The sequence below is a fragment of the Orycteropus afer genome, unplaced genomic scaffold (genome assembly GCF_000298275.1).
Source record: "Orycteropus afer afer isolate SDZICR_OR568_19922 unplaced genomic scaffold, OryAfe1.0 scaffold00298, whole genome shotgun sequence".
Lineage (NCBI taxonomy): Eukaryota > Metazoa > Chordata > Mammalia > Tubulidentata > Orycteropodidae > Orycteropus > Orycteropus afer.
The window spans coordinates 2,181,323-2,194,663 of record NW_006921885.1 but is presented as its reverse complement, the minus strand read 5'-3'; the positions used below and the strand labels follow the sequence as shown (position 1 = coordinate 2,194,663).

General features: G+C 43.0%; 1 protein-coding gene across 1 annotated transcript in view; it reads left to right on the top strand.

Annotated features, from left to right (window-relative positions):
• Positions 1-4,394: 4,394 nt before the first annotated feature.
• KIF2A (kinesin family member 2A) overlaps positions 4,395-13,341 on the top strand; it is a 120,166-nt gene continuing 111,219 nt past the window's right edge. Inside the window, exon 1 of the mRNA XM_007951557.2 lies at positions 4,395-4,458. Coding sequence (XP_007949748.1) covers positions 4,395-4,458 — 64 coding nt within the window. The remainder of the gene's footprint in view (positions 4,459-13,341) is intronic.

Genomic DNA, 13,341 nt, shown 5'->3' with positions numbered 1-13,341 from the left:
AGTAGGATTGCCCAACCTTCCTTCCGAGGAGTGGCTGGTGGGTTTGAACCACCAGCCTTCTGGTTAGCAGTCAAGTGCTTTAGCCACTATGCTACCAGAGATTACACAACCTTATTTCCTGCAAGCGAAAAGGATTTGAAACACTGATGAAGATCAAAGACAACAGCCTTCAATGTGCTTTACACCTTAACACAAAGCAAACAAAAATCCTCATAACTGGACCAATAAGCAACATCATGATAAATGGAGAAAAGAATGAAGTTGTCAATGATTTCACAAAACTTTGATATACAATCAACTCCCATGGAAGCAGCAGTCAAGAAACCAAACAAAGAACTGTATTAGGCAAATTTTCTGCAAAAGATCTCAACATGTTGAAAAACAAAGATGTCATCTGACTACTAAGGTGCACTCCCCCCAGATCATGGCATTTTCATTCGCCTTAGATGCACGCAAAGGACTTCTAGTGGTGTAGTGGTTAGAACAGTTGGTTGCTAATCAAAATTCCAGAAATTCAAACCCACCAGCCGCTCTGTGGAAAAAAATATGAGGTAGGCTGCTTCTGTAAAGATTTATAGCCTTGGAATATAAGGAAAACCAAAGAAGAGTTGATGCTTTTGAGTTGTGGAGTTGGTGAAGAATGCTGAAAGTACCATGGACTGCCAGAGGAACTAACAAATCTGTGCTGGAAGAAGTACAGCCGGAATGCTCCTTGGAAGTGAGAATGACCAGACTGTCTCGCCTACTTTGGTCATACTGTCAGAAGGAACCATTCCCTGGAGAAGGATATCATGCTTGGTAAAGTAAAGGGTCAACGAAAAAGAGGAAGTCAACAGCATGGATTGACACAGTGGCTGCAATGATGGGCTCAGGAATAGCAAGGATCATGAGGCTGGCACAAGACTGAGCAGTGTTCATTCTTTGTACATAAGGTTGCTATGAGTCAGAGACGACTCAACAGCACCTAACAACAACAACAACAAACTCAATGGGCAGTTCTACTTTGTTCTAAAGGGTTGCTATGCCTAAGGCACTTGACTGCTAACCAGAAGGCTGGCGGTTCAAACCCACCAGCCACTCCTCGGAAGGAAGATGGGGCGATCTACTTCTGTAGTGATACTGCCTCGGGAACCTAAGGAGGGGTCACTGTGAATTGGGTCTGACTCGACGGCCATAACAATAACAACAACAACATGAGTCAGAATTGACTCGATGGCAGTGGGTTTTTATGAGTCAGAACAAATTTGACAGCACTTAATAGCAACAATGCCTATGTCATTGATCTCAAGCTTTCCATTTCATTTTTGACAACTCCCAATTTTCTTTGAGCCATACTTCATGCATTCCATGTTCCAATTAATGGATTGTTTCTTCTGATTTTGAGTCATACCACATCAGCAACTGAAGGTCTTGAAAGCTTCACTCCATCAACATTTTTAAGGTTGACTGTACTTTGAGAAGGCAGTTTTTTCCTAGCTGTATCTTCCAACCTGAGGGGCTCATCTTCTGTCATGATATCAGGTAATGTTCCACCACTATCCGTAAGGTTTTCCCTGGCCAGTTTTCCCAGAAGTAAATCACCAGGTCTTTCTTCCCAGTCTGTGTTAGTCTGGAAGCTCTGCTGAAACCTGTCCACCATGGATGATCCTGCTAGCATTTGAAATACCAGTGGCATCACTTCCAGCATCAAGCAACACACTAACTGCCACAATGCAACACACTTGACAGACAACTGGTGATTCGAAGCACTGTTGTTGTTGTTGTTGTTATGTGCCGTCGAGTCGGCCCCGACTCATAGCGACCCCTCCTTGGGTTTCCGAGGCAGTATCACTACGGAAGTAGGATTGCCCAACCTTCCTTCCGAGGAGTGGCTGCACTAGCACACTTTATTATTTCAGTTGACCCTCACAAAAACTTTGTACAATTGAGAGCCTGGAAGTTATTCTTCCAAGTGGATCAAACAGGTAAGATACAGAGCAGTTTAATAATCTAATTCATTGAACATTTAATGAATGTCTGTTTGCCAGGCACTGTTCTAATTATGTTTGTCTATCTTGCTAATGCCTGAGCCAGAGTCAGAATTCTTGATCCATCATTGTTAACGGGAATGTAGCCACACTGCATTCATTTATGGCTGCTCTTCAGTGCGTCACTTGAATACAAAGCTCTTGATTAAAGTCTTGATAAAAATATATTCTGGCTATACCATAAAACATAAGCCTGTGGGTATTACATAAAGGAAAGGTTTTTGTGTTTTATACATTTGGTGAGTGGTATGTCCCATACATTTTTATGGAGGATGTATATATATTTAAAATATTTTTATATATGAATTAAGGTTAAGGCATTTGGCTGCTAACCAAAAGGTTGGTGGTTCGAACCTACCAGCTGCTTTGCGGAAGAAAGTAGAGACAGTCTGCTTCTGTAAAGATTTACAGCCTTGGAAACCCAATGAGGGTCACTATGAGTTGCAATCGACTTGATAACAGTGAACTTGTTTGTTCTGGTTTTGTATATTGACCAAAGGTTAAGTTTTAATCACATAACCCACAGGGTGCAAGGTCTGTGTGAGCCAACGGTGTTTAAAACATTTTATGAATTAATTTTAAATGTACAGCTTTATAGCTTGATTTCTTTGCATTCTTTTAAGTATTTGAAAACAAATAAATAGGTGTTTTATACCTTAGTCACAGAGATATTACAGATGGGCTCTATTAGACACCAACTCAAAACATTTCAGGTAAAAATCCTTTAAGATTTTACGGAAAAAAAAATCTGAGCCCTGATTTGGTCAAATGCTATTCTGAAACAGAACTCCTGAAGTGAAATGTATAGTAATTTCTGGAATGTAAAAGCCGAAGTTATTGTCTACATGGTCTACCCAGTGTTTGTCAAAATGGCACAAATCCATTACAATGGATTTCAGAGATGTTCTTCTTTTGACAAGTATACCTCCATATGTTCAAGTACTACATGAAGTTCAAGTCTTCTAACAATTTTTTTTAGGGTTTACTTGATTTCATTGTTAGTTGAAAACTCTGGGTATGCGCATGTATACACATACGCCACTTACATAAATTTCCCATTTTAAATGTTGAAACTGTGTATGTTTAGGTATAACCAGGAGATTAACAATTACTAGAGAAATTGGGGCATGAAAAGTATGTTTTCTCAACATCAAGTCCAACGCTAGAAGCAAGTCACAGGTTTCGATGTTTTTACACGGTGCTGTGTTTTTACACGGTGCTGTAAACATGGTTTCCATGGTCCCTGTCTACACGACACTCCTGCTCTGCCAGGATGGAGAGTCTTGCTGGCCATATTGCTGATGTGGTCAGACTAGTCAAGTGACTGCAGAAAAGGCACATTCTTCAGTCAAGCTGATGGTCTGCCCTCTGTTCTGTAGTCATTGTTGTTGGCTTTACACTCTAGGATAAGGAAGTCTTGAGCCCTATAGTAGGGCCATACTAGCATCTAATGCATCATATATTAAACAGTCCGGGCCACTCTGCTGCAAGGCTCCTTTTTGAGTGGCGATGAGTTATATACAAGTGGATCTTCACTCACTGACTTAGGTGGGAGACCTTAAAGGTGTTTCTTCTCTCCTTCCATAACTGGATTGGAAGCCTGAACCAGGTGTGCCTTGTGAGGATTGCCTGAGTTAGCCACTTACATATGGCAAGTAGGGGGTGAACCTTCAGATGAACCACTAAACGCGTGCTGTCATTGTCCAATCCCAAAATTCATATCCCTCGGCCCTGCGCTCCACTCGGAAAGCCCTGAAACCTCGAATCCCTTAACTCATTCCGGCAACAGTACCAACTCACGGAAGCCAGAGTGTTAAGGAAGGCACTCAAGCACAGTATCATTCCTCTTTCAGGCCGCGCGCTGAAATCAAACGCAACGCACTCTTTAGGGGCCAGGCCGCGCATGCTCCGTTCCCTCTCTGGGCTGAGCCGCGGCCTCCGCCAGCTAACCCGCCCCAAACCCGAGGAGTTGGGCGGGGCCGCCTCAGGGCAGCGGGGAAAAGAGAGTCTGGAAGGAAGAGACGCCGGAGGCGCGTTCTGCGCAGGCGCGCGGCTCCCCGCATCCCCAACGTCGGCTCTCGGGCGGGCGGCGCGGGCCCTCCCACTGTCTCCCGCGCCGCCTCACCGTCCTGGCCCTCGCTTCACCCCGACGCCCCGGTGTGCCCGTCCTCCCGCCGGCCTCTGGCCGGGCGCTTCCGCCTGCTCCGCCGCTGCTTCTCGCGGCCCCAGCTTGCGTTCACTCTGTCGCCTGGGCCAGCGCGGCCGCGGGCAACCGCTCCCCCTCCCACACCTACCCCGCCCCCTCTCTGCTTTTTCCGTTCTCCGGTCCCCCTCCCTCGGCCCGCAGCCGCAGCTCCAGATGAGGTGATGGCAGCGTCCAACTTCGGCAAGATCCAAATCGGGATTTACGTAGAGATCAAACGGAGCGATGGTGAGCTGCGCTGCCGGCCGGGTCAGCCCTGCATTCGAGTGTGCACCGAGGGGACGCGGGCGCTGGCCGCCTCATTGAATGCTCCGTGGGCTGTGGGGGCGGGAAGGCGGTGGCCGCGGTGCTTTTGTGTGTGGCTTGTGAGGCCAGCGTGGGGTCCGCCCGGGCGCCTCTGCGGTGCTGGGGGCGGGGAAGGGCCTTGAAGAGGGTTGCAGGGGACTGGGCTGCAGGCAACGGCGGACGGGGAAGGGGCCTGGGTGTCGTGGGCAGTGTCTCTGGGGGTTTCGGGCGAGCGCAGTGGAGGGGGCAGGGGCCAGGAAGACGGCCCCTTGCTCCTCCTGCTATCGCGGTCCTCTTCGGCGCTTCCAGTACTGGAGGGAGCGGGCTTCCTGAGGGATGACCCTCCGCGCGTTTTAGCCCGGCCTTTTCATTTTTACTGGCCTCTTCTCTGAACATTGGGGGGTGGGGGGTGGGGAGGGTGCAGAGCAGTGATTTGAATGTGTTGAGAGCCGACTTCTGCTTTAGAGGCTGAGATGAGGAAAAAAAAATTACATTGATTTAAACTGCTGTCTGGTTGTCGGGCCTCTTAAGCTCTCGTTTCTGGAGCATGTTTCTTTCGTTTTGCTAGCCTCTTCTTTGGGAGAAGGATGTAGATAAGAGAATGTCGCGCTCAGCCATGGATGAGGATGGGGGAGCAATGGGAAGAAATATTCGATAAGCTTCCCAGAGATGATGGAAGTGAAAGGGGAAGGAGGTGACGAGCCCGGTCAATGGGAGGCACTGCCGAGGGTTGGGGGTGGGCGACCGGATGTTGATATTTTCACACCCTCAGGAGAGGTAACAAAAAGTGTGAGGGAAGGTGAAGGCACATGCTTTATTTAAAAAAAAAAAAAAAAAAAGCTTCTGGCTTACGTATTTTTCTGTAGATTCTTCTTGGGGGAAATGTTTTACTTAAGTAGCTTGGTATAGAAATTGAGGTATGCTGCCAGAGTTGTAAATAATCTGTTGTGAAGAAGAGAAGTACAACTCCCTTTTTTTTTTTTTTTTAATCCAAATATTGAAGGAATTAGAGGTGTGCAATGTCTAGAAATGTGTGATGTTCTTGACTCCATCTGCCTATGCCAATTTCTTTAATTTATGGTTTACTTGCTATCCATTAGCCTAGTCGCTGGTAACCTTGCCGTCACATCCACATCCTTTTGGTTTCTACCAAGTTATGTAAAGCTAGATTGACTTTCATGTTATCTATGTGATACATTGGAAGATATAGCTAATACATATTTTTCTTATTTGCGTGTGAGGTTATTTGCGTTAGCAAGTAGAAGCATCATTAATTATCTTTTATGTGAAAAGATGAATTATTCCAAGTTGAGCTTTAGAAATAACTATTAACGCTAGTGGGAAAACGATGTTTCCTTTACTTGGGTTCAAAACCAAAACCAAACTCACTGCCGTCGAGTCGGATCCAACTCATAGCGACCCCTCTTTGGGTTTCCGAGGCGATAACACTACAGTAGTAGATTGCCCCATCTTCCTTCCCAGGAGTGGCTGGTGGGTTTGAACCTCCAGTCTTCTGGTTAGCAGTCAAATGCCTTAGGCATTACGCCGCCAAAGCTCCTTTGCTTGGGTTGGGTTTATTTTTTTGTCTCCTCACATTGACTTTGCTGAAAATGCTGTTAGTGTCATACCCTTTTTAGGTGAATACGGATTCACTGAATACCAGGATTACTATGAGTCAGAAATGACTTGATGGCAGTGGGGTTTTTTTTTTTTTTTTTCCTTGTATGCCAGCAGAAGTCATATATGCATATTATTTTTCAAAACTTTGGGTCCACTATGTGTGTACTATCTTGTGTTTTTTTTTAATCTTACATTCTTTCAAACCTTTGTGATTATGAGTGTTGTTAATGGGAAAAATAGCATTCATATGACATTTTAGTGATTTGTATGTTTTCAAGGCATTTTTTTCTGAGTTGACATTTTATTGAAATGTATTGGGCTTTAAGCAATATTCTTTTTAGGGTTCTGGTAGAGTAGTGCCTAAGGAAGAAAGATTGGGCAATCTATTTCTGTAGTGATAGTGCCTGGGAAACCCAAGGAGGGGTCTCTTAGATCCAACTTGACGGCATTGACTTTGGTTTTGGTTTTTAGGGTGGTGGTAAGTGCCTTCAAGCCAATTCCTACAGCCCTATAATGCTCTTTCTTCCTTTTCAGCTTGTATCAGAAATTTGCAGCTGTTGTGTTGTGTTGTGTTCTTATATATGGGCACTCTGGTAGCATAGTGCCTAAGGTACTTGACTGCTGACCAGAAGGCTGGTGGTTCAAACGCCCTACCCACTCCACAGAAGGAAGGTTGGGCCATCTACTTCCTAGTGATACTGCCTCGGAAACCCAAGGAGGGGTCGCTATGAGTCAGGTCCCACTCGACAGCACATAACAACAACAAGGAGCTCTGGTGGTGTAGTGGATAAGGGACTTGACTGCTAAATCTAAGGTCAGTGGTTCAAACCCACCAACTGCTCAGTCGAAGGAAGACTGGGCAATCTGCTTCCATAAAGATTTACAGCCTTGGAAACCCAGTGGGACTCGTTATGAGCCAGAAACAACTCAATGGCAGTGAGTTTGGGTTGTTTTTTTTTAAAATATGTGTTGTTAGTAACCTAAAATCACATTTCAAAAGTAATATTCTGCTTCATAGCCATAACCACACACCTTTAGAGAGTAAGTCACTGGGCCTGCGAGCTTAGGACCGTAGTTGTGGGGAACATGAAGGTCATTTGGCGTAACAAAGTCCACAAAGACATTGTTCTGTATCCTATTCTAGTGAGTAGTAACTGGGTCTTAAAAAATTGTGAGCAGCCATCTAAGGTGCAGCTGTTTGGCATCCAGAGCAAAGCAGAGTGAAGAAGATCAAAGATGCATGGAAACAGTAAGTCCAAGGGAGTAGTGGACCACATGAACCTCATCCTCTGTGAACCTCCACCTCCGTGACCCTGAGACCTGAAGAACTAGATGGTTCCTAGCTACGACTGCCAACCACTGTGAAAGAAATCCCATTAGGAGATCCTGAATAGAGTGGGAGAAAAATGAGGAACAAACTCAAAATAATGAAAAAAGATCATGCTTACTTGTCTGGGAGACTGGTGGAACCCCTGAGATCGTGGCCCTTAGGCCAAGATAGTACACTCTTCAAGCCTGGAACTGAACTTAATCCCAGGGCTCGAACTTTCAGCCAAACGATAAACGGACCTATGAGGTGAACGGTAACTCTAAGGAAATTAACCTATCCATGCCTCGGTTTGTTTACTTGTCAATAAAATAGGATTAATAATCTGAGCTACCTTATAGGCTTTGGGGAAGGATTAAATGAGTTGATACTCATAAAGGACTTAAAGTAGTGCTTGTTGTTGTTGTTTTGTGCCGTCAAGTTGGATCCAACTCATAACGACCCCTCCATGAGTTTCCAGGGCCGTGTGGAAGTAGATTGCCCAGTCTTTCTTCCGAGGAGTGGCTGATGGATTTGAACCTCCAACCTTCTGGTTAGCAGGCAAGTGCCTTAGGCACTATGCTACCAGAGCTCCCAAAGTAGTGCTTGATTCATTTTAAGCGCTCCAGAAGTGTTAGCTGCCACCATTGTTTATCAGTATTTGTATCCTCTGTCATAAATGTCACCTCCCTTAATAATTTTCTGTTCTTCGTTCAAGATTTTGATTTACTGTGAAGCTTTTTCCTAATTCTCCCCCACCTAAATTCTTTGCCTTCTCTTTTGTACCCACACAGACCAGTGTGCTTGCCTAATCATTGCATTTGTCACATTGGACTTATTTCTTTACCAGGAAGGTAGAGTCCCACAGTCCACCACTGTGCTTCATTCATTTTTGAGTTCCTCATAGCCCAGTGAAATGTACATCACAGGGGCCCAAAAATGTTTCTAAAACAAATGACTGAATTGGCACACACTCCTTACAATAGTCAACCGGAGGAGATCAAAAGGGCAGTGTTTGTCCAGGGATGAAACTCAGAAGGCAGGCGTGGATAGGAGAGAAGGATAAAGGGAAATGGTAACCACAGGGAGGAAGTGGGAAGTGGGAAGAGGGCTGCTACATTGTGAGAATTGCATTCGTTGTCATGAAACAAAATGTATGAGCTGTTGAATGGAAAACCAATTTGCTCTATAAACTCACCCAAATCACAATAAAAAGTTTAAAAAAAAGAGGTAGTTTCCCCATAAGTAATAATGTCGAGTAATGAAAATCTTACAAAGTGTATTATTCTAACTCAATAATGTTTTAATACTGTATGTATTTATGGGGTTTGGATACTTGATGGAGATCGTGGAAGACAAAAGATGACTTAATAACTTGAAAAGAAAGGAATAATCATTTGCATTATGATAGTGTTTCACAGTAGATATTGATGTCCCAGAAACCACCCTCAGGCTTTTCCTTTTTCTCTTTAAAGAAATTGTTTTGGTTTGCTGGTCCAATAGAGCCTGGTGGAACCACTGAGACCATGGCCCCTAGCTGCCCTTCAGGTCTGGAATTTAACCCATGCCTGTAGCTTCCAGCCAAACAATAGACAGGCATATGAGTTGAACATTTACCTGAGGTAGATCCACTCCTTGGAGAGAACAATCATGGGAGAAAGAAGGGCTGCTTATGCACAGGGAGACAGCTCAGGGGGCAGGAGTGATGGAGGGTTGGACACTGGGAAGAGGTAACTATGGGGAGGAAGTGCTAGGGGAGCTGGTACATTGTGGTAAACTGTGGTCAATGACACGTGACAAAGTATATGTGAACTGCTGTACAGAAAGTGAATTTGCTCTGTAAATCTTTACCCAAATCATAATTTAAAAATTAAAAAAAAAAAAAAGAAACTGTTTTGGTTGCAACTAAAATAAACTTTACAGTTAGATGAGTACTAATGCCTGAGACAATAGAAATCACATGGGTAAAGAAGGTCTGCTTCAGATGGCTTGTAACTGGTGACTTGATGTTTTTCTTCATGCTTGCTGATGGTGATCCTTGTCCTTATTTCAGACCCTATTTTTTCTCATCAGTGATGCTTATATATTAATATAGCATATTCCAAGGGCAAAGAGGTAAACTTAAGATGGATTTATTCTTACCTTTCAAGACCCTGCTGAAAAACTAATCCCAGTAAGTCTTCACTAAAACCATGCATCTGACTTCCTAAGTCACTTGTACCACTTGTGAGACAACATATTTCCTTGAGAATTAGTATTTGAGTACATGTCTCTGAATATTATTTTTTCAGAGGGAGAGGTGATATGAAGAATGCCATGGCAGAGGGATAGCAGACTATCCACAGGCACTTCAACGAGAGCCAGATGTTAGAGGATTATACTTACTAATAAGATTTTTAAATTCCCTGAATTCCCCTGTATAGTCTGATGTGTGGCTAACAGAGTTTTTTGCATTTGTATTTGAATGAATCATCCATTACTGGATTTTTGGTTTTCAAACATTTTAATTAACTACTTAAATGAAATCTTACTGAGAGGTGAAATTTTCATCTATGCTCATTCTTAACTGCTACACTGTACTCTGCCCCCACACTGGCCCCTTAGTTCCGGATCCCCAGAGTCCACTGAAATAGAATGATCTGCTAAGGCTAACTTGAGTTTTCTGGTACTCAAAGGTTAGAGATAACAAGAGTTAAGCTTGTACTCCTGACATTGTTCCCAGCCAGGACATAAACTGGTATGAAATTGGGCTAGTTTCTGGAAATGGGTACTCAAGTATAATTTTTTCATTTACATTTGTCTATTATTTTTTTCATTCAGTTCTTTTTTACAGTCTAGTGGTTCTAAAAACTATAGTCTTACCATTGTGTAGCTAGTCTTACTGGCAGATTTCAAAAACTGCACTGTTGAAACATTTCTTACCGCCTATACATTGTCTCTGACACTTGACTGCTAATCAGAAGTCTGGTGGTTCAAACCCACCAGCCACTCCTCGGAAGAAAGATGAGGCGATCTACTTCCGTAGTGATACTGTCTCGGAAACCCAAGGAGGGGTCACTATAAGTCAGGTCTGACTTGATGGCACATAACAACCACCACCACCACCACCACCTTTTGGTAAGAAGGGGGAGGGTTGAGAAATGTTGCATATTAGGAAGCTACAGCTAAGATGGGTTTGCGTTTTGGGGTCTCTTAGTCACTGTATTGTTATATGTGAACTGAAGGTCATCAGTATCTGAACTAGAAAGATTCTTGGACATAATCTAGTTCTCATTTTTAAAAAGATGGAAACTGAGTCCCAAATTATTATAAGTGACTTGTCTAGATTTCTACAGCTTATTAAAGACAACCAGATATATCTTGCATAGCACAGAAACCAGACTGTTAGTAACTATGGTAGTAAAGGAAGAATTCCCTGTTATTTTGAAAGTAACACTGATTTCTACAGTCAGGTGAAGATATAGGAGATTTAACTTCTCATTTGAGAAAACTACCAGAAAGCAGGGTTATAGAGCCTGATTGGAATGATCTCTGGTAGAAAGTGACATGGTATGGTTAACTAGAAGGTCACAAAGCCCCTAACTTAGTGGGATTGTAGAAGGAAAATATTGCTATTTTTTAATTAAATGTTAGTGAAAAGAGTGCTTTTGAGGAGCACCTGAAATCCATGGGAAATAGGTTTCAAAGAATTTATCAGTTGGGAACATTGGAGCTTACAGCAGACAATGTTTAAAAAAGATTTTAAATGACCTAATTTTCACATGAAGAGCTTTGGTGGCACAGTGGTTACAGCATTTAGCTGATAACTAGTAGGTCACTGGTTCAAACCCACCAGCCACTCCTTGGAAGGAAGGTGTGGCAATCTACTTCCAAGTGAAAATGCCGGAAACCCAAGGAGGGGTCGCTATGAGTCGGGGTCTGACTCGATAGCACATAACAATAGTGCTTCATGAAGATTAATAGCCATGGATACCATGTTGGGTTTCCTTCCCTGTGGGTTTTCTTTTCTGTCCTGTAGGGTCAGAATCTACTCAATGGCATCGAGTTTGGTTTTGGTTTGGAATTCTCATGGAAATTCTAGAACAATTAGTTGTGCTCATGAAGAACCTGTACAAAGGACAAGAAAGAGGCAGTCCTTCAGATAGAATAAAGGGATACCCCTTGATTTAAAATCAGAAAAGTGTGCGTCAGGTGTATCCTTTCACCATACTTACTCAGACTGAGCAAATTATATGCCAAGCAAACAATGTGAGAAACTAGACTATATGAAGAGGAATGCCTCATCAGGGTTGGAGGAAGACTCATTAACAACCTATGTTAGGCAGATGACACAGCCTTGTTTGCTGAAAGTGAAGAGGGCTTGAAGTACTTACTGATTAAGATCAAAGACCTCAACCTTTAATGTACATTATACCTTACCCTAACGAAAACAAAAATACAACTGGACCAATAAACAATATCATTATAAATGGAGACAAGATTGATACTGTTAAGGATTTGATTTTATGTGAATCCATAGTAAATCCGCGGAAGCAGCAGTCAAGAAATCAAGTGACGTATTGCATTGAGCAAATGTGCTGCAAAAGACCCCTTTAAAGTGTTCAAAAACAAAGCTGTCACTTTGAGGACTAAGGTGTCCCTGACCCAAACCATGTTATTGTCAGTCACCTAATACGCATGTGAAAGCTGGACAGTAAATAAAGAAGACTGAAAAAGAATTGATGCCTCTGAATTATGATGTTGTCAAAAAATATTGAATATACCATGAACTGCCTGAAGAATAAGCAAATTTATCTCGGAAGAAGTACAGCCAGAATGCTCCTTAGAAGCAGGGATGGTGAGACTTTGTGTCCCGTACTTTGGACATGTTATTAGGAAGAACCAGTCCCTTGAGAAAGACATAATGCTTAGTAAAGCAGAGGGTCAGCAAAAAAGGAAGACCCTCAGCAAGATGGATTGACACATTGGCAACGACTGTGAGCTCAAGCATAGCATTGATTGTGAAGATGGAACAGGCCTGGGCAGTGTTTCAGTCTTTTGTACATAGGGTTGCTGTGTCACAACTGACTGGACAACACTGACAACAACAATTCTCTGCATACTTTGCAGTATTATGTAGGTTTTTGGAGAGTAGTGTGTGTGTACTTAGCAAATAAAAATGAATCACATATCAATTTACTGTTTTTAGATTTAATTATATGAAGGTTGGAAAGGGGGGATTTGAAGATGAATAATTTCCTTTTACATGGTGACTACCCTGATGATGGTTGGTTCCATATATGTATTTGTTAGGCCTTCATAGTTTTCCACGTGCTTTCAAATATGTTACCTAATTGGATCCTCATAGAAACCCTGAGGTAAGCAAGGTAAAAAGATGGTGAAGTTGTCATATTTGTATTGAGGTGAAATTCACATAATATACAGGTAACCATTTTAAAGTATACAATTCAGTGGCATTTAGTGTAATCACAGTATTGTGAAAACACTACCTTTCTCTAGTTTCAAAATTTTACATCACTCTGGGAAAGCACCACTACATACGTGTTAAGCGGTTACTTTCCCATTTGCCCCTTTCCTTTACCCCTTGGTAACCACTACTCTTCTTATTGTCTCTATGGATTTGCCTGGTCTGGATACGTAAAAGGAGTCATATAATATTGGATCTTTTGTGTCTGGCTTCTTTCATTTAGCATAATGTGTTCATTATGCTCCAGGGACAACTCAGGGACGCCCAAAGTCCAAAGCAGCAGGCCAGAAGAGCAGGAGAAAGGGAATTAAAAGCCAGGAAGCCAGACAGAGGTACAGTCAGCCACAGGGACCCAGGTGTGGGTGATATGAGAGGTCTCCAACAGCAAGACAAACTTGTCTGTCGGTTTGTCCTACTGTGGTGACATGTAGAC